The following is a 20,320-nucleotide window of genomic DNA, read 5'->3' as shown; positions in this document are numbered from 1 at the left end:
GCAGGGTTTGTTGCAGACAGAGATCCTCAGGGCATAGGTATCTTTCCCTCGCACTTTTGATAACTCACCTACAGAGGCTGACAGTCAGCCCCATCCTGCGCCGCTCGGTTGATATCTGGGTCACATGTCACCATCCTTAAATGCCTTGCCTCGGTACCGTCTAGAAGTGTAACATTGCCTGCAGCATTCCAAAGACAGACTAACCAGCTAATTATAGATTTATCATCTCGTTGGACATAATTTTTTCTTAGGCTGCAAAGGTCTCTCACAGTCATGGATTCGACAATGATCTCTGACTCAGTTGCTGACTTTGAGGATCCCTCCCCGCTGTCACCTGGGCAATCAGTCTTGACTCGGGTTTTCTTGCTTCTCGTAACAGGAGCAACTGCTACTGGCTTAGGCTCCCCGTCTTCCTGTTCTATACTATTTGACAATGTAGGATAAGCATATGCCAGGGCCCGACATATTGCACTACAGTTGTCATTGTACTTCTCTTTCAGATACTTTCCCACCTCAGCTGGTCTTGGGATTTGTCCAGGGGGAAACTCCCAATTTATTGGTTCAGAGAATTTCTTCAAGGTTTTACCTCTGTCTGCCCATACTCCACACTATTCAAATTTTCCCACATCTGGGTCAGGTGTCTGCTCCTGATCAGTCCCTCTGGACTTCTTAGCCCTCATTCTGGAAAAGCTGAACACCATATGTATGGAACCTACCAGGTAAAGCACCTGTACTACCAGGTAAATGGTCTCTTTAACATCCAGCGGAAACTGAACATTCTCAAAAGGTGATGTACCAGATTTAAAGGGAAAGAAATAGGTGAAGAACCAGGAAGCTTCATCCTCTGCTTCTCCTCTAGCAGGTTGGGTAATATTACCAACAAAACCCCAAAGCAAGCTACTAAAACTAGGAGAGGAAAGTAACAGAGCATATATATGTGGCTAGCACAGGTCTTTCTCATGAGAACATTCCGCTGCGTTTTGTAAACAAAGATAAGGTTTGGATGTTTTTTAAAACAGTGTCTTGAGATTTGGACAGTTCAGGCCTGGCCAATCAGGCCTAGGGGGAGGTTTCTGGCTGACCAATCTGGGCGACCTCTGAAAAGTCTATATATATATTGAAATCAAAATAAAAAACTCTCTTTCTTGCCACACTGATACCTGAGGTCTTTTTCTCTGCTAGTGGCTCAACAGCGACATATATATTTTTAACAGTTTCCAATACCTTTTTATAGATCATCAATACCACACACATTACTATAACAAGCCGGAGTTGTGTCCCTGATCTGTGAAAATTATACATCAGGGACAAAATTGCCCCTACCTGTGGGTAGGGAAACAGGCCTACGTGCCAGACAGACAGTATCACATCAAACAACATCCCATCAAACAACATGGTGACTACTGATTGCTGTAATCCAATACAAAGCATTTAAAACCAGAATGTAATTATTAGGGTTTTTTTTCTTTTTTCACTTTCTCTAGCCCCACACAAGGTGGGCACCAAGTTTGTCAAGCCACTTTAAGTTGGGCGCCAGATATTGTTTCAGATTAGAGACAAATTTCTCTAGGTGGAAAGCGCTCCAAACAAATACTTCCCCAAAAGCTAAGGGCTTCTGCCCCTCCCCCCCAACAGAATTTCTTAGATGAAAGTGAAAAAAAACCTATTTATTTAGCAGAACACGCAGAGTGCCCTGCAAGGCACAGGGGAAGGGGAAAACAGGGAAAAGGAGGTTTTAAACCTGAGTAATTGGTGAACTTTAGTGTACTTTTCTTCAGACGTAGCTTCCCCTCTCCAGGGGTCCCCTGGGGGACTGGGCAGAGTTGCTCCAGTAGCTCCCTGGAGGATTCTTGTCTACCATCCTCCGGGGGCTCCTCGGGTTTTCCGGGCAAGAAAGCAAATCAAAAAAAGGGGTCCAAAAGGAGACGATAAAGAAGCAATCCCAGGGAAAAAAAGCTAGCAGCCCAAACAGCAGCGGCAGCAGCCAGACAAAGGAATGTCCTTTCTTTCCCCTCACTTCCCAGCGGAGAAGCCTGGGGGAGAGTTTCAAAACAACCCACACTTCTCCCAGCTGCTGAATGCACTTAAAGCTGCAGGACCACATTTCTGAGCATATAAGCAAACGATAGGGAATACAGGATTATCACAACATCGCCTCAAGACACCTGTCTATCTCTTTCTCATCTTCATGAATGCTGTGCAGTCTGCTTATTTCCTCACGTAACTCCTTGACCTGGCGACATAGCTCCTTGACAGGGACATGCCTTCTGCAGAGATGACTCAGCCCCAGCTTCCCAGACAGGCATCAGGCACTCCTTACAGCTTACAACCAGAGGCCTGCAGGGCTACATCTACTGTCTGAAGGTCTGTCACTGGTGCCACAACTCCAACAGCCACTGGGGAATGAGCTCTACAGCGTGTAATCACCATAACGTTGGGAGCTCACACTACTAAGACTGGGAAAGAAGGGGCTTCCTTTTCCCCTTGGCGTTAACTGCTGCTCCTATTTGCTGCTCTCTGGTACTGCTACTGTGTTGGCCCTCCTATGGAGAGGAGCCCTTCCTTGTTTGTCAACTGCAGTGCAAACTGCTGTGCCCCACCTTGGCTGACATGCCATGTCCTGTTTACTCCCTCTGCTGTGCTCCTGGTCACTCATGCTCCCTGGAGGCTCCTGCACCTGAGCTGTTCACCTCTGTGAGTGACAGGTAGACTGAGCTTAAATCAGCTGCCATCACTCCTGGCCCTTCCCATGATGAGTCAGCTGCTCTTGTGCAAGTTCCACATGGGTCTTGATGCTCTCCTGGGATTACCCTGGCTTTAGAAACTCACTGTTTGCTGCAATCTCCTGCTCTGCTGCAGGATATGCCTGCACAACAGCTGTTTGCTCCCTCAACCTGCTAGCCATGCTTTGATGCAGCCCAGAACACAGTTGGTTTCTGGGCTGCAAGTGCAGATTGCTGGCTCATGTTGAGCTTCTCATTAACCACCACCCCCAAGTCCTTCTTGGCAGGGCTACTCTCAATCCATTCTCTGCCCAGCCTGTACTTGTGCTTGGGATTGCCCCAACCCAGGTGCAGGACCTTGCACTTGGCCTTGTTCAACTTCATGAGGTTTGCACAGACCCACCTCTCAAGCCTGTACAGGTCCCTCTGGATGACATTCCTTCCCTCCAGCATGTTGACCGCACCACACAGCTCAGTGTCATTGACAAACTTGCCGAAGGTGCACTCAATCCCACTGTCCATGTCACTGACACAGATGTTAAATAGTGCCTGTCCCAACACTGACCCCTGAGGACACCACTTGTCACTGGTCTTCACTTGGACATCGAGCTGTTGACCACAACTCTTTGAGTGTAACCATCCAGCCAATTCCTTATCCACTGAGTGGTCCACCCATCAAATCCCCATTGTTATAGTTTAGAGACCAGGATGTCATACAGGGCAGTGTCAAATGCTTTGCACAAGTCATGTCAGGTAGTGCTTCTGGTAGGAGCAGAAACAAAACTGGTCTAGTGGAAGGTGTCCCTGCCCATGGACTAGATGATTTTTGAAGGTCCCTTCCAACCCAAACAATTATGTGATTCTAAGATAAAGTCCTGTTCTGGCTCATCATGAGAGGTTTTTATTTATTTGTTTTGTTCTCTTTCAGTATCCTGTGGAACACCCAGACAAGTTCCTCAAATTTGGCATGACCCCATCAAAAGGGGTTCTTTTCTATGGGCCACCTGGTTGTGGTAAGACGCTCCTGGCCAAAGCCATTGCTAATGAATGCCAGGCAAACTTCATTTCCATCAAGGGGCCTGAATTGCTCACCATGTGGTTTGGCGAGTCTGAAGCCAACGTGCGCGAGATCTTTGACAAAGTAAGTGTTCTACTCCTTGTGCTATGTTTGTGCTGAGGTACTCCCAAACCCTCTACTGCACCTGTCTTACTGGCCTGCTTCTTGTTTGTGTGTTTTGTTTTTCCTGCTTGCACTGAGAACAGAAGCTGCTTTCCTGATGTTAGGGTATCAATTCTCTTTGGCAATATAGCTATTTAGATGGTTTTCTCCTACTGCAATTTGTATCTGTTGTTACAGGATTATAAATGCCCCAGTGTCTTAGCAGTGAGGCTAGCATTGGGATGGCATAGATATTGAGTTTTACAAGGGAAATAAGGCCCTCATTCTGTAAGGCTTTTCCTATCCTCAACATCTCCCCCTTTTTTGTTTTTTGTGCGAAGTGTTCATATACTCTAATGCTAAAACAGTCTGCACCTGTAAAGCCATTATCTTACCAAGACTATTACTGATCATCTGCTGGGCACAGGATAAAATACATGGGATACAGATTACAATCAATAAAAACCCATCAAAAACAACCATGCCACTAACAAAGAGACCCACAGTATGTAAAACCCAAAGGATGGTGCCCAATGTCCCCAGGATGGGAGTTGCTTCTTCTGCAGTTGGAAATAAGTGGTTACTGTTCCAGAGCTCATATGGCCAGAGCTCAGGGGTCGTGCTGTTTAGGCAGGGGAGAGGTCCATTATCTGGAAATGATGACTTTGATGTTACTGAATGTCTTTCTGGAAGCATGGATCAGGAAATAATTGAAGAAGGTCAGCAGGAACACAACAGTATGATGGTGGGTGCAGTGGGACACAAGTTCTCTGTTGGCAGGCTGCCTCTGTAAGCTTCACTGGGCCTCGTCTCCTCAGAGGCGATCGATGCTTGTCCAGACGTCACAGAATTTTTACAGTACTGTTATGACGTTGGAATTTACGGCGAGAGAGAGCGAGCGGCAGTCTCAATGTGAGATATAAAGCAAGCTCCATTTATTTTGTTGCGTGTGCGGTTTATATACTGTTACAGTGCTTATATTATTGATTACTAATCTATTCATTAATCACACAAGTTACAGTTTACATTTTATTGCATTCCACTCTCACACATTCATGGATCCTCCTCAGTTCCTCCTCATCTTTCTCATGACATTCTCTCATAGCCCAGAGGCACAGCTGTGCCTTTCAGATCTCTTTCTCATGGCACCTTTCCAGGGCTGTACTGCGGCCTATGTTCATCTTGTTCAGCTAACACAAGTCTTGCTTGTACTTGACACAAGCCCTATTACATTTTGCCACACTGTTACTAGCTAGGTAGGCCAGGAAGGTGTTCTCTGGGGCTGGTGCTGCTGCTACACCATGCATCAGGATTTCAGTTCTTTGTTGTAGTTGCTTCAACATCCTCCATGTTATCTCTGGGTTCACCCGCATGCTGATAGCTGGTGTCGTGTCTTTAGCTGGGGTGTTGAGTTGTTGGACTGGTCTTTTGGACTCATGGTACAGTTTTACCAGAAGAGCAGGTAACTGCTTTGGACCTGTTGGCGATAGAACACATGCATACCCTCTTCCCCAGGTTAGTAAATCATCTGGTCCTTGCCATTGCTCACCCAATTGTGGATCCTAACATAAAACTTTTGGAAATTGGTTCTGTGTGTGCAGACCTTTAGAACAGTATTACTCTGTTGGGAATCAAAACTGATGATCTGCATTTGAAAAATTTAGTGTAAATATTGCATTATCTAATTGTTCTTGAGGAGCCATACCCCTCCTTTTTGTTTTTGGCATCATGCACTTCTCTGAGTATGAACATGAAAACAACACAAAGGTAAAACAATACATGGGATAAAACAAGAAGCTTACTATGTACTCAGATCTAGTAATGAACAAAAATAATCAAGGTCATACATGCAATCATCGGTACATGAAAGAAAGGATAGTGATTTAGGAAGATACATCATCAGTTGCCTAAACACTCTACTATCACCCAGAGTCTTCAATCGCTGGGGAGCCCCATTTCACAGGCAGGACCTGGAGAGCCTTTCCCAGACAAGGTTTCCAAGTTTACCTTGAAGGGGGTCCAGCTTTCATAAGCCCAAATCAGCAAGTCGAAGTGACTCGATCACATTTTTAGTGCAGAAACACCTGGGTCTGATGGCATACTTCCTGACCAGCCAGGGCCAGGGCTTGGCCAGAGCCTAGGCTTCAACTGGGAGGGTTTCCCTAAAATATCCTGCAAACAAGCCTCTATTAATATCAATTGGGAAAGTCTCTTAAAATGATACACTTCTTGCAGATAACTACACAAAGTTATGTGGAAGTTTCTAAAGCAGCTGGCATTGTAATTTAATTTTAACTAAGTAATCAATGGTACCATGATCAGACTGCTAATAACTAAAGGAATGCATACGTGTAACATCAAATAATATCTTCTGGATAATGCCCTCTATAAAAGCTCAGTGAATTCAGGTCAATTCATTAACAACATATCCAGAATTGTTAATACAGTAACAGTAACTGTTCTAAAAAGCCAAGATTATATTTTTCCACACATCTATGCATATATGACAATAAAGCAAAAAAAAAAGCAAGAAAGAAAGCACTAAGCATCTTACAATTAATAATATCCATAATTTGAAATTGTTACTCATTCTTCTGTGTTACCTATGGAAGATAAAAATGCAAAGACTGTTATGAATAGTCATCTTGATTAATCAATGTAGAACATATAGACCAATAGAATTTTGATGAAACTAAGGATCCAATACACCGCATTGTCACATATTTGTATGCAACTTATCAGCTTATGTTCTTAAACAGTTGCTTACCGATTCTCCATCATGAATGTTCCACTTGGCTCCATCTTATCTCTATGGCAAAAGAACTGTATTTTTTGATTTAAATGAGCATATTTCAACAGAACTTCACTCAAACTTTAAATCACTTAAATGTAACAGAATGTAAACCGAACAGAACCTAAAGTTAACATCAATGAAACTTAACAGAAATTAATCTTAATAAAACTTAAAATTAACAGACCTGAAAATTAATTAACTGTTAAACTGAACAACACTTAAATTCAACAGACTTAACCTTAATTGAACTCAAACTTAACAGAGCTTAGAAACAACAGACCTTAAATTTAACATCACTTAAATTTAACAGAATTTAACTTCAATGGCACTGAACACTTAATGGCACTTAACAGATAACTTAGAGTAAACCATTTCCCAATTGATTCATATAGAATTTGCTATAACACAATAGTAACTCACTTACAGACCTAACTTACAAATTTAAAATACTTAAGAAGCTAGAACAACATTCCTTGTATACTTGCTGCAGCACTTTCACACTCGCATGCACACAGACATAAAGAGTCCTTTCAAGGTACACCTGTGAAAAAAATTCTATTGAATTCAGTAAAGCAGTCACTTTGGATGCCTTTGCATCTTTTCAGTGGGCGCAGGGTTGAGCCTTAAATCTAACAGAACTAGATTCAAAGGTGAGAGTGTTCCTTTAAAAATTTTAGCTAGAATAGAATTTAACTCATTTTGACTCCATCATTACAAGAAAACTACTGAAAATTTGTCATACAACAGTTAAGCGAACAATATGCAAGCAAACAACTGAGTTGTAAATAAAATAGCAGCAACATGGAACTCTAGAGGGTTGAATTTCTGCTGGTTTAACTGGAAAGATTTTAAAGGTGTGGCAAATACGTCATGATTGTACATAAATTGGTTTTGGGACTAACCTATCCTAACTATAAATAGTATTGAAAATGTCTGTTTCACGGTCAATAGTTTTCTAATGTTAAGCATAAGTTTGCCAGTTTTTTTTCAAAGTACAGCGTTACTCAGAGAAATAATAACATCGTATATCTTGGCTAATTGCATTTAAAACCTGCTCAAATCGCAGATGGTAAGACAGCTTCCTGTGATTATCATTACAATAGGTTTGAGATATAAATACTTAAAAACAAAACATCAGGGACATAATCATATAATACTGCCATGATTTTTGCACATGTAACTTTGTGAGTCCAGTAGATGGGTAAGACTGAGGCATGTATATAAGCAGCCACAAAGGCACAGTTTCTGTGAGTTTTTCTGTAAGCTGGTGTCGCATTTAGTCACTTATCTGGCCCATCACTGTACTTAAACTGCTTTGATATTAAGTTCAACTGCAATCTGTGTCAAGGAAGAACAAGTACACTTGAATCACTGAATAGCTGTACTAGTTTGAAATGCTATCACTTTTCTTCATAGGAAAACATTCACATTTAAATTGTCTTATTAAAGCTGTACAAGCGAACAGGTAAAGCTGGCACTACGCTGTCTGTTTTTACAGTAGAGAACCATGAGCTAATTATATCTAATTCCCGAAAAGCTTCTGCAGATAACATACATGGGGTTAAGCCTAGCATGGGCCTTACACAGTTAATTGCTCCCAGTAACTTTTGTAAATCATTCAATGTTTTGACATTAGGCTTTAAAGTTAATTGCTACGGCTTTACATCTTGTCCAGTTAATATTCACTCTAAATATTCCAAGGAGGGATCTCCCGAATATGTCAGGGGCTACTTGCATCCATACTGAGTAAGATTAAGACACCAAGCCTGTCCATAAGCCAAGATATTATGCACATAAGGATAAATGATGCTCTGAGGATATAGCCTGAAAATTATGCTACTCTGCAGATTCCTTATGGGATCACAAAAAATAGGTGTATTCCAGGGACTAATAGAAGAAGTTATGTGTGCTGCCTGCAATAATTTTTGTACTGTTTGGTTCGTCTTAAGTAGCTTAGGCATCTCAAGGTCACACAGCTGGAGTCCGAGCCATCCTCTGAACATTTTGGTGGACAGGTGCCAACTCAGCTCTGTGAACTACTGGGGTACTATGGAAAAAATAAATTCTACCCTATGGTTTTAACGTTGATGCCTCGGTTTTATCAGAGTTGGATGACATTATAGCCTCAATTTGCACATCACAATAAAGCTGATGTAATATATATGTAAAACTGAGCAGAACATAAATTTGTTCAAATTAAATACTTCAGGTACATCCATTGAACTTGCCAATTGAAGAACTGACTTCTCAATCCAACACTCATGCAGTCCTTATTTGGAAGAGCAAATGCTAGTAGTCTGCAGGCAGAGGAAAAGTCTTAATTTCTGGGACAGTCTTAGAGAAAAAAAAATTGGGTTTTCCCTTCAGAGATCTGGATTAAAAGGTATTGTAATATGTAACCTCAGAGAAGAGACAAAGTATACAAAATATGGGTTCTTCAGGAGAAATACTCTGTCGTAGTGAAATCCAGTGAGAAGAGGGAGGGAAGAGGAGCCGAGGTTTATCCACTATAAAGGCTGCAAATATGGCAGATTGTAGTGACTCATATACCAATTCTGTAGAGTTGAGATAAAATATATTGAAAAAGGTTAAACTGACTTAAACAATCTACATCTGGCTGAGACTCCATGAACATCTTAATATAAAACATTTTCAAAACTACTCAGCAACAAATCTGACCCCCTGCCCAACTTTCTCATTAACCAAGTTGTTATCATCATTGTTAGTCCAATTATCTTGCTGCAATGCTTTCTTGTTGTGAAAAGTGGAAACAAATTCAAAATACAACTCAGTTGCACTAATTAAAAAGGTACTCTGAAAATACATTCACAAATCAAACTGTGCCAGCCTGGAGGAGCCCCATGGGGCTCCCCCCCACTTCCCCCATGCAGCGCAGGTGCCCGCGTCTGCCGCCAGCACCTGCCTGCCACTGCTTTCTGCAGCTGGGAAAGTGAGAACCAATCCAGGGGGGCCGCATGGGGGAAAGACGGGGGGAAAAAGCGGCGGGGCCCACCCGTGCTGAGGGCCGCCGCTTCTGGTCTGGCCACCACTTCTGGACAGCTTTTCTTGCCTTCCTGGAGGACAATGTCCTGAGCCAGGCAGCTGGATCGGGGGACACACGCTTGCTGCAGAGACACAGAGAATGAGTAGCAGCCCCGCACCCCTTCGATGGGCGATGCTTGGGAGGGGCCCCGTTCTCTCGCTGCTCCCCGGAGGAGTTTCATTCCAGCACTGCATTGCTGCGTGTTCAAGGGAGTTCACAACAGCTGTGGGGAGAGGAGGGAGGGGAGGTGGGGGAGAAGCAACGGCACTGTTGTAACCACAAAGCCCTGACCCATTGAGCAGCCCCCGGGAGGAGGGATGTTAACATCAAGGCTTTTCTCATTAAAAAACAGTTACAGAGTTTCGTAAAGAATAATAAAAGGTGATCCAATGTGGAGAATATGTTGCAATACTTTTAAACTGCACCGATGCTTTGAGACGCCTCCCGGGACCATGATACTCACAGTCTGACCTAAATTTGTAGGCTGAGCCAGCAATTTGCCCTCTGCCGGATCGTGGTTCACCAAGCAGGTCCCCTGTTGGGGTTTGAAGGTCCTCTAATCTGTCTTACTGCTCCCTAGGCAACTGATTGAAAAGTACCAGTAGGAGGGGAATCTTCCAAATACATGGACACCCAGTGCAGCCAGGCAATCAGCCTAGTATTTGAAATGTCTATTCTGCTGATGCAAGAGCCTCTCTTTGGGCTTGAGGGACATTTTTCGTCCCTTGATGTTTCCCGCTGCTCACCTTTAAGGTGATATGCAAGCAAATTCTGAATCCTTTAGTTGAAGTCAGCGATCGATCCTCTCCCTGGTTCAGCAAGGCTCCGTTACCGATCGTAGTCTTCCTTCTCGCTGCATCTGAAATTCCCAAGTTCAGGCACCAGTTGTAGCGTGTCAGGTTCCCGTTGTAATGGATGAGTGACAGCAATTCCTCTTAGCATTTGTGTGGCCAAAGCGCTTTATTGCAAAAGTCCAGGGTTTTTAAACTGTTAACTTTTTAAGAGTTTACATTCTTGTGAGGCACAACAAATGTGTTAAACCAACCACCATAAACCACGATAGGAACACGCGTCAGGTATAACCAACCACCAGCATCACAGCGTAAGGACTCATTGGTTCTAATAATTGTTTTACAATTATGTAACTTGTTTTTCACCTCTAGTTTAGATGAGTCATTCCCAGAATGCTTCTCTAGTTAGCCGAAGTAACAGAAGTGAGCAAGAGTTTTACAAGGGAAATAAGGCCCTCATTCTGTAAGGCTTTTCCTATCTGCAACATATGGCTTGCAAAGGAGCTCACTTCCACTGCTCAGTTTCCCCATACATAGTGTGACCTCCTGTCCCAGGAGGTTAACTGCATGGATTATCTTGGGAATTCTCACTCCTGTGGTCAGGGAAGGTGGTGAATGAGTAAAGTTGGAAAGAAAGTAAGAGGGAAAAATTTAGGTTGTGAGGGAGCCTCAGAGGCTGTCTGGTCCAGCTGTTTGTCCAGAGCAGGGAGGTAGCTTGAAAACTCAATCAGATTGCTCAGGGCCTTGTGTTCTGAACATATGCTAAGGATGGAGAATCCCTGACCTCTCTGGGCCTTGTGCTAGTGTTTGAACTCTCTCATTGTGAAGAATTTTTTTCCCCTTTATTTCTAACTGGAATTTTCTTTGCAGCCATTTGTGTCTCCGGTCCCTTTTGTTGTGCATTTTGAAGAAGGATATAGCTCCCTTTTCCCTATAACTCTACATATTAGGTAGCTGAAGACAGATTGGATTTCCCCCTTTCATTTGATATTTCTTACCTGCTGATACTCAAGTGCCTAAATAACCAGTTGATGTCCCCAGATCCTGGAGGGAGAGTTCTGGTCCAGGCAAATTGGCTCCAGCTTTTCCTCTAGGCATTGGAGTTACCACCCTTCTGCCTGGTTCACAGTGCTCTTAGCTTTGGGGAAATGCAGCTTGTTGTTCAGGAGAATTTAACTGAGTAGTTTTGTGGCAGGAGACTGTTCCATAGCAACTCCTCCAAGCTGTCCTTGTGGCAGCAGAGCTCTGGTGTACTCCTCTAAGCTGCTTTAATTGTAGGATAGGCTTAGTGTGAAGTCAGTGTGCTCCTTGCATAGTGGTATTAACATGGAGTAAATGTTCCCATTTGCTTTCTGCAGGCTCGCCAAGCAGCCCCATGTGTGCTCTTCTTTGATGAGCTGGACTCCATTGCCAAGGCCCGAGGTGGGAATATTGGCGACGGCGGCGGTGCTGCAGATCGTGTCATCAACCAGATCCTGACTGAGATGGACGGCATGTCCACCAAGAAAAATGTCTTCATCATCGGTGCCACCAACAGGCCAGACATCATTGACCCAGCCATCCTGCGCCCTGGCCGCCTGGATCAGCTCATCTACATCCCCCTGCCCGACGAGAAGTCCCGGGTTGCAATTCTTAAGGCCAATCTGAGGAAATCACCAGTTGCCAAGGTAGGATGTGTGCTTTGACTGTGTCTGGCTTTGCTTTGCTGTAGGCTGCACATACTCCTCACAAGCTGGGGATAGAGCAGAGGGCGACTGCTCCATGCAATCCAGAGCTGGGAAACCTTCAGTCCCTGAAGGATGGAAGTGAAGAGGTAGGGGGAGGCTTAAACTCTGAGACTAGGTATTAATTAAGCTAAGTGTTGGTGTGTAAGCACAGCAGGTCTTTGTCACATGGTGGAGTTCTGCCCACAGTGTGGGAATAGGAAAGCCTGTTATGGCAAGATGGAAAAGATTCTTGTACTCTGAAAGAAAAGTAAATGTAGAAAACGTGTGGGAAATGGAAGTTGAAGAGAAACTACTGAAGTTAATTGTTGCTGAACTCTTATCATAGGCAAGAGCTATGTTCCTTGCCTGGGGAACAGGCAATAATGAAACTGATAGTTAATCAGAGAAAAGCAGACGTCAAGTGAGAGCTCAAGCTATTTTATGCCAAGCTTACCTTTTTAGGTGCTGTTGGGAAGGAAAGCTTCAAAGCTTCAAAGGAGGTTGCAGTACTACTCCTTACTACTACAACCAAAGAGGTTGGTTGTCTTGGTCTGCCTGTGTGTCATTCCTATTTCTAGTCTTGACAGTGTTTCATTTGACTCCTAATGCTGAGACCTGAGTAAATCATATCCTAAATCCACAAGTGAACCTGCCTCTTCTTGAGGGTGAACAATGCAGAGGCATTTATCCCCTCTACTCTTATGAGATCCCACCTGGAGTACTGTGTCCAGCTCTTGGGGCCCCCAGCATAGGAAGGACATGGACCTGTTGGAGCGAGTCCAGAGGAGGCCATGAAGATACTCAGGGGGCTGGAGCTCCTCTGCTATGAAGACAGACTGAGAGACCTGAGGCTGTTCAGCCTGGAAAAGAAAAGGATCTGGGGAGACTTCATTGCAGCCTTCCAGTACCTAAAGGGGGCTTACAGGAAAGATGGGGAGGGATTCTTTGTCAGAATATGTAGTGATGGGACAAGGGTGAAGGGCTTCACACTGACAGAGGGCAGAGTTAGATGGGATACTGCGAAGAAAATTTTTACTGTGAGGGTGGTGAAGACGGTGAGGCCCTGACACAGGTTGTCCAGAGAAGTTGTGGACACCCCATCCCTGGAAGTGTTCCAAGCCAGGCTGGATAGGGCTCTGAGCAACCTGGTCTAGTGGAAGGTGTCCCTGCTCATGGCAGGAGGGTTGGAACTAGATGATCTTTGAGGTCCCTTCCAACCCAAACCATTCTGTGATTTACAGCTGCTTCCCAGAGTCTTGCTGGGTGTGTGGGGAGTATGGCCTGCCTTTATATGTGGTTAGCTTTTCCCAAAACCAAGAGCTTTAACAGCTCATCTTTTCAAAATTGGCCAAAGTTAAGGCAGCACCTTTATACCATGGGACCTAAAGACACATTTTTGTCACCTGAGGGTGTAAGGTATAAAGGACAGTCCTCTCTTGGGGGTTGTTTTTTGTTTGTTTTGTTGTTGTTGTTGTTGTTGTTATTGTTGTTTTGTTTGGGGTTTTTTTCCACTAGGATGTTGACCTGGATTTCCTAGCCAAGATGACCAATGGCTTTTCGGGGGCTGACCTGACAGAAATTTGCCAACGTGCCTGCAAACTGGCCATCCGTGAATCCATCGAGAGTGAGATCAGGCGAGAGCGTGAGAGGCAGACCAACCCTTCTGCCATGGTGAGTGGGACACAGGCAGCCCACCTCTGCCTGTGGGTGAGGCAGGATGCATTCCTGTTCATAATTCTTAGGTGGAGATGAATAGGGTCTCAACACAGAGCATAGAATGGGAGCATGAGGCCCTCCTGGGGTACCTCACTGTCAGCATTGCTCTGAAGGCCGGCCCCTGCTGCAGCCCTGACTTAGTCTGCCACAGTGTCTCTCTCCAGCTCCAACTTTGGTGGGTGTTGGAGCCTCCTGATCTAGCGGGAGGCTGTGGGTGACTGTTGGGCCACAGAGCTTGGGCATGCAGTTCACCTGGTCCCGCTTTCCTGCTGCAGGAGGTAGAGGAGGATGATCCAGTTCCCGAGATCCGCAGGGATCACTTTGAGGAGGCCATGCGCTTTGCTCGCCGCTCTGTCAGTGATAACGACATCAGGAAATACGAGATGTTTGCACAGACCCTACAGCAGAGCCGTGGCTTTGGCAGCTTCAGGTAACCATGGGAAGGGCAGTGTGGCTCAGTTAGCCCCAAAAAAAAAATGTTGAGGCAGCTTTCCGCTGGATTCCGGGTAACAAATTCCCTCTTCCACTGCATTTTCCCATTCTCCTCAGCATATACACCAGCAAGCTGAGTGTGTGGCAGGTGTAGGCTGTGCTGCAGGTTGGTTGTAGCTGCTGTTAGTGCTCCTGAAGTCAAACAACCCTTTTTCCTTTAACACAAGTGTCTTGGTTTAAGACAATTTAAGAGGGACACTCTAAAATGAGTTACCTCCCCGTATAGCTTTAAATAATCCCTTAATACCAATAAGGAGAGATGAATACGAGTAGATATAAATGAAAAAATAACAGTTTATTAAAAAACCGAAACAGCAACGGGCATAAAATAACAGTGATAATCACTAGTTACAAAGATGCTAAATCTGACAGACTCCCCAGGAAGAAAGAGAAACTCAAAATGGTGGAGTAACCCCCCTGAAGATGGCGCCCTCCACAGACGACCACATGTGGGGAGACAAAGGCAAAACAGTTTAACCTCCGCCCACACATGCCGAGGACGTCCCCCTAATTGTCCTGTGGAACAATGACAAAATGGCAGAGAGTCCTCTCTCTGGGCCATGCAGTTGAGAGAGAGAACAAAGGAATCAACACGGCAAACAAGCTTCCACAGTTCCAAAGCTCCCCCCCTCCAAACAAACAACAGGAGCAGGGGAAAACAAAACCTGGGAAAACTATTTCTGTCCAAAAAGAGTCAGTGTTGCTGGGGAGCTGACACAGGCTTTCATGGTGGCTCAGCAGGCTTTTTCTCTCTCCCTCTCTGCCTCTTCCTGGGCCAGCTGGATCCAGCCAGTGTTGGCACTGCAGCCTCCAAGCTGCTGGTGTAGGTGCTGCTCTCAGGTCCCTGTTCCGATGGAGGGGGAGAAAAAAACCGGACTTCCGAGCACCAAAGAACAGTGGCCCAACCCCAACTGGCAAAATTCACTCTGAAAGTTTTTAATTGTGAAATGCAGCTTCTCATGTTGCTACTGTTGCCAGTAGAGCCAAGAGGCAAGAGAGCTCTGCCTTCATGCCTTGACCTTAAAAAGCCCAGGCATCCCCCAGCCCCGCCAGTTCCATTTCCAGCTGCAGGGTCTTAAAGAGACAGTAACAATCTTTGAGCACAGATAGATATGGAATACAATAACATTTTGGGTTACCCAGGATAAGTGACAGCCAGAAGTCGTATAAGCCTTTTGCATGATCTGCTGTAAGGTTTCATCCCATTCCTCCTACCCATCCTACTTGTCACTGGGGATTGGCATGGAGGGAGGGGATGGTGCTGAGCTGCAAGGAGGCTTTTGAACAGCATCTCTTCTCTCCTGTCCTGCACTGCTGCATGCAGGTTCCCATCAGGCAACCAGGGCGGCGCCGGTCCAAGCCAAGGCACAGGAGGTGGCAGCGGGGGCAATGTGTACAGTGAAGACAATGATGATGATCTCTACGGTTAACTCTCAGCTTGGTGGACCAGCTCCACATCAGGCCACATTGTACAGCAAAAAAATCCAATGTTCAGTGGACTCTTGGCTTCTTCATTCTTCAGTCAGAACAGTGTAGCTGCACACCAGACTTTGTACAGGGAGTATTTTCAGCAAACACAAATCCAGAGTGGTGTTCAGTTAGGAGGCAGACAGTGAATTAACAAGGAGGGGAACTGACTTAATTTCTGAGAAATTTCTGTTCTAGTTTATGTGGCAGAATCAGCAGCTTTAGTAAAGAATACAATGCTAGCCTGTAAAAAAAAATCCCACAAAAATGATAAAAAATAATAAAAATGCCACAACACTCCTTTGTGTGTGATTGGTGCAGTATAGTTTGTGCTGTCCCTGTAAACTCCATGCCTCATGTGCTATCTGAGCACTCCTCAGTCTGGTAGAGCCCATCTGTATGTATGCTTCCCTGGTGTGTTTGAAGTTGCTCTTCGTTATGTCTCTTAGCCCAAGTTAACAGAAGAAATTGGTTTGGCAGTCTGTCTCTCCCCTGCTTCAATTTGGCAGGAAGCACCAACTAAGAGAGCCTAGTGGCAGGTATCTCTTGTTTCTCTGATGCTAGCCCTGAGCTGTCTGGTCTTCTGCTGCTTTGGCTCCTCTGTAGCAAAAGATTTCAGTAATCCTGGTTCTATCTGCCCTGCCTGAAGGTAGGTACAAGGAGGCTCTTGGGCTGTCTCTGAAGTTGGTGGTGCAGCATGACCCCACTATTAGGAAAGGGGATGCTGCAGCACTGTTCATCAGGCTCTGTGGAGAGATTTCCTCCCTTCCCCTGCAATGTTTCATGCATACTTTTGGGATTCTGATGACAGGCATAGCTCTCTGATACTAGCCTGCCCCTTGTTTTGCCTCATACTCTGTAGTTGGGTTCTGATCATAGTTCTTATCCTTCCTTTCTGGTTACAGGTTGCTGCCTTGCTCCTTGATTTATTTTCCCTTCTCTGAACTGAACTGTACTGCTGTACTTCAGTGTTTTATATGAGAGAAGCCCTGGGTCTGGTCTCATCATGTACACAGGAGCAGTGTGGCATGCTGGATATGACCCAGCTGTGAACTGAAGGGGAGAGCCTGTTTGAGACAACGGCCATAAGATGCACAGAGTGGTCATGTGCTGTTGACTTGGAGAGGGTGCAGGAACTGAGGATTTCTGCAAAGTTTAAATCTTGATTGTGTGGCAGAAGGGTGCCCTAGACTTTTGGGGCTGAGCCACACTGAAGAGGGCAACCTTCCTAACGCAGGGGGGGAGGAGGGGTGGAAATCAGGCCTCTGCGTTTACCGAAAGTGTCTCTAAGGCTGTCGAGAGATCACTCCAGCCAGCACTGCTCTGGTGCTGTACAGAAAGACCCTTCTCACACCCGTGCCGGTGTAAAGCACAGATTCTCACTCACCCAGAGAGCTGGATAGCTCATGCGTTACCAAAGAACTCAGAGCGCTCAATCAGCTGGATGTTCCAGAAGTTTATTCCAGAGGGTTCCAGGGTGAAAGAGCGAGAAGAACCCCACGTGTCCCTAGATATAGGGATCACCTGGGATCAGAGGAGAGGAGGCGGGGGGAACACCACAACCAATGGGAGAAGGGAGGGATGGAGTCAGGGGTTAGGTTACAGCCAGGGGGATTTACATAATTTGGGGAGGGACTTATCATGTTACTCGGACTAGGATGTTTCCCACCAGTGAAGCCCTGCTGTACTGGAACCACTCGGCTTCCCAGCAGTTCCTGAGGTGGTATTATCCACCACTACACCTTCCCTGTGGCAGGAGTTATGTGGGGCCTGAGCAATGTGAGTTTCAGCCCCAAAGCTTGGCAGACCTAGGAGGATTTCATCAACCTGGTTATATTTAGGGGAGAGGGGAGACATGCAAGAGTCTTGTCTCAAAATGGTAGAAGGATGGGACTATCCATGAAAGGGGGACTAGTGCATAGCAATGGTGAAAAAAACACCTGCTGTGGTAGAACATGTAAGCCCCTGGGAAGTGGGAGTAGCCCCTTCTCAGGTCCTCTGTCCTGCTTAAGAGCTGTCTGCCTGCCAGCAGCACTCTTGCCCTGTCCTTATGCTGCCTCTTTTCTGCCCTTCAGAGAAAATGCTGGCCATCATCTATGGCAGCAGGGTTAAGGATGGCCTGTCCCTCTCAGGCTGGCACTTCCCTTTCTGGGGATAACTGGCACCTGAAAACCTTTACTCCAGGGCTGCTTCCCTGCCTGTACTTTTCTCTGCTGCTCTGTGCTCCTCCAAGCAGGGCGGATGCAGGTACTGGCTTGGCTTTCATTGTATCCTACCTGTTCATCAGTGCAAGCCCAAGAGAGGCAGCTCCAGCCAGGGAAGGAATCAGCCACCCCTACTGGGAGCTCTCTAGGACTCTTCCAAAAGTCTTCCTCAGCTTTGGTATTGGGTAAATTTCTTCCTGCCAGTTTGGGGATGTGACCAGTCAGCAAGCCCCCAGCAGATCTACTGTGGCATCTCTGCTGTGGAGGCTGGGACAAGCAGTGTATAGGAGAGTAGGGTGTATGTGTCCCAGCTCCCCAAAGCCTTCCCTGCTACCTCTCATAATTGCAAATGCTAATTAAATCCATCACAAGGGCTGGAAACCCTCATCTTTTTTCCCTGCCACCTCTGGGACATGGTTCCTCATGGGCACACCACCCACAGTGGCACTGAGAGCATCTGCCCTGCACTGGAGCTGTGTAAAACTGTTGAGGAGCTGAGGGTGTCCCCCAAATCAACACCTGCATCTGTCAGGGAGCTTGGCTAGGGTCTCCCTCGCCCCTATGCACCTCCACCACCAGCAGCCCAACAGACTGTATTTGGCCCCAGTCCATGCTCTTTTCCAGGGGCCACCCCTGCAGCAGAAACCCCTGGGAGCTGCATGGGCAAGAGCCTTCCCACAGCACACTCCTCCCCTGCCCAGGATCTTGCTAGGGAGACTGGGCAGCCCCAAAGGTGCTGGCGGGAGGAAGATGCTGTCAGGTGGAGTTTGTCCTGAATGGAGCAAGATTGGTGAGGTGAGCAGCTGAGGGAAGCCCTTTCTTCACTGCAGTGGTCGGCATCTTCTCATACCCCCTGGGGTTCCCTATGTGGCCCCAGAGGTACATCCCCGTGTCCTTGTGTGTCGTGTGTCCATCCCCTACCCCCAGCCTTACAGTCAGGCTCCACAGAGGGCCATGTGTAGCCTAGCCATGGTGTATGCAGAACGGAGGATTGCATTCCTGCCCCAGCCAAGGCATTGACATTAGAGGTTGGTCCCTGACACAAGAGATTGGAGCCCTGCAGCACCCCAAGTCTCTGGGCTTAGCAGGGTGCTCCTGCCAGCAGAGGGCAGTGAGCCATGTCCCCCATTTGGGGTTTGGCAGCCTCTGCCCAGGCCAGCCTCTGCCTAGGCCCCTCCCAAGCATAATGCCCATGGGATTTTGTTCAAACTATTTGCCCTTACTGCTGCTCTTGCTTGGTGCCTTATGGGCAAACATTTTTCCTGGTATCAGTGGGGAATGTCCCTGGGTACAACATGTGCTGCTGCCTCTTACCCAGCCCCAGGGCCACCTTTTCTTTTTCAAGAGCTGAGCACCAGCATCTCTCCAGCCCCCTCAGGCATTCTCTGCCAGCAAGGAGCCCCCTTCACTGTCTCATCCCCAGCTCTACCACCCCACCATTCATAGACTCTCCTCAGCTGGCCCTCACTCCTGCTGCCTGTGTCAGCCACATCCTGGGAGCCTTAAGGGGATGCAGAACCCCCATGGGGTTGCCCTGGTACCAGTGAGGGACAAGCCCCTTCCCTGGCCCTGCTGCCTGTGCCCAGATCATGGCAAGCACAGCCCCAGCATCTCCCATCACAACACACCCCAAGGAGGTATATTTTTTAAAATACTTTATTTTTTTCTCTCAATACTGACATTAAAAAAATACAAAAAAAACCCCAACCCTACTATAAAACATTCAGGTCTCATTAAAACTGAGAAAAACAAAGCAGCTTGTATCTGTGCACTGACTTGTCTTCTCCCTCCAGGTTTCTCTATGTCAAACTCCACTGGGACCAGTGGAGTGAACCAGTGGCATACCCTGCCATTCAAACTAGGTGATAAATTAAACAGTGTCTAATGAGGTCTCCTTAACCTGTGCCAGAGCTGTGGCAGCAGCCAGCCTCCTTGCCCCATACAATACAATATACAGCTGTACACCTAGCCCCTGATGGACACCCCATGCTTGCCCCTCCTTCCCTGTCCAAAAGGACCCCCTGTTTCAAGTCAGTGATTCCTCCTTAAAAAAAAAAAAAAGGATTCCTGGCAGAATATTCCAGAGGGTTTCTCTGTGGTGCTGTAGTGGAAGAATACAAAGGTCGGTCAAATGTGCCTCCCACTCTGTAGGAGCCCTTCCCAGGAAAAAAATGGCACAAGGCAGAGTGGGCCAAGAGAGGTAAGAACTATAAAAATTCTCCCAA

General features: G+C 46.2%; 1 protein-coding gene across 2 annotated transcripts in view; it reads left to right on the top strand.

The window, feature by feature from the left end:
• LOC146425438 (transitional endoplasmic reticulum ATPase) overlaps positions 1-16,191 on the top strand; it is a 58,470-nt gene extending 42,279 nt beyond the window's left edge. For both annotated transcript variants that reach the window (XM_085041412.1, XM_085041411.1), the window contains 5 exons: positions 3,652-3,864; positions 11,869-12,177; positions 13,732-13,887; positions 14,208-14,362; positions 15,749-16,191. In XM_085041412.1, the coding sequence (XP_084897538.1) occupies positions 3,652-3,864; positions 11,869-12,177; positions 13,732-13,887; positions 14,208-14,362; positions 15,749-15,854 (939 nt within the window). In that variant the 3' untranslated portion in view covers positions 15,855-16,191. The remainder of the gene's footprint in view (positions 1-3,651; positions 3,865-11,868; positions 12,178-13,731; positions 13,888-14,207; positions 14,363-15,748) is intronic.
• Positions 16,192-20,320: the final 4,129 nt, after the last annotated feature.

This window comes from Lichenostomus cassidix, chromosome W, assembly GCF_008360975.1.
Source record: "Lichenostomus cassidix isolate B80296 chromosome W, HeHo_3.0, whole genome shotgun sequence".
NCBI classification, from domain to species: domain Eukaryota; kingdom Metazoa; phylum Chordata; class Aves; order Passeriformes; family Meliphagidae; genus Lichenostomus; species Lichenostomus cassidix.
This window is presented reverse-complemented; position numbering and strand designations above follow the sequence as displayed.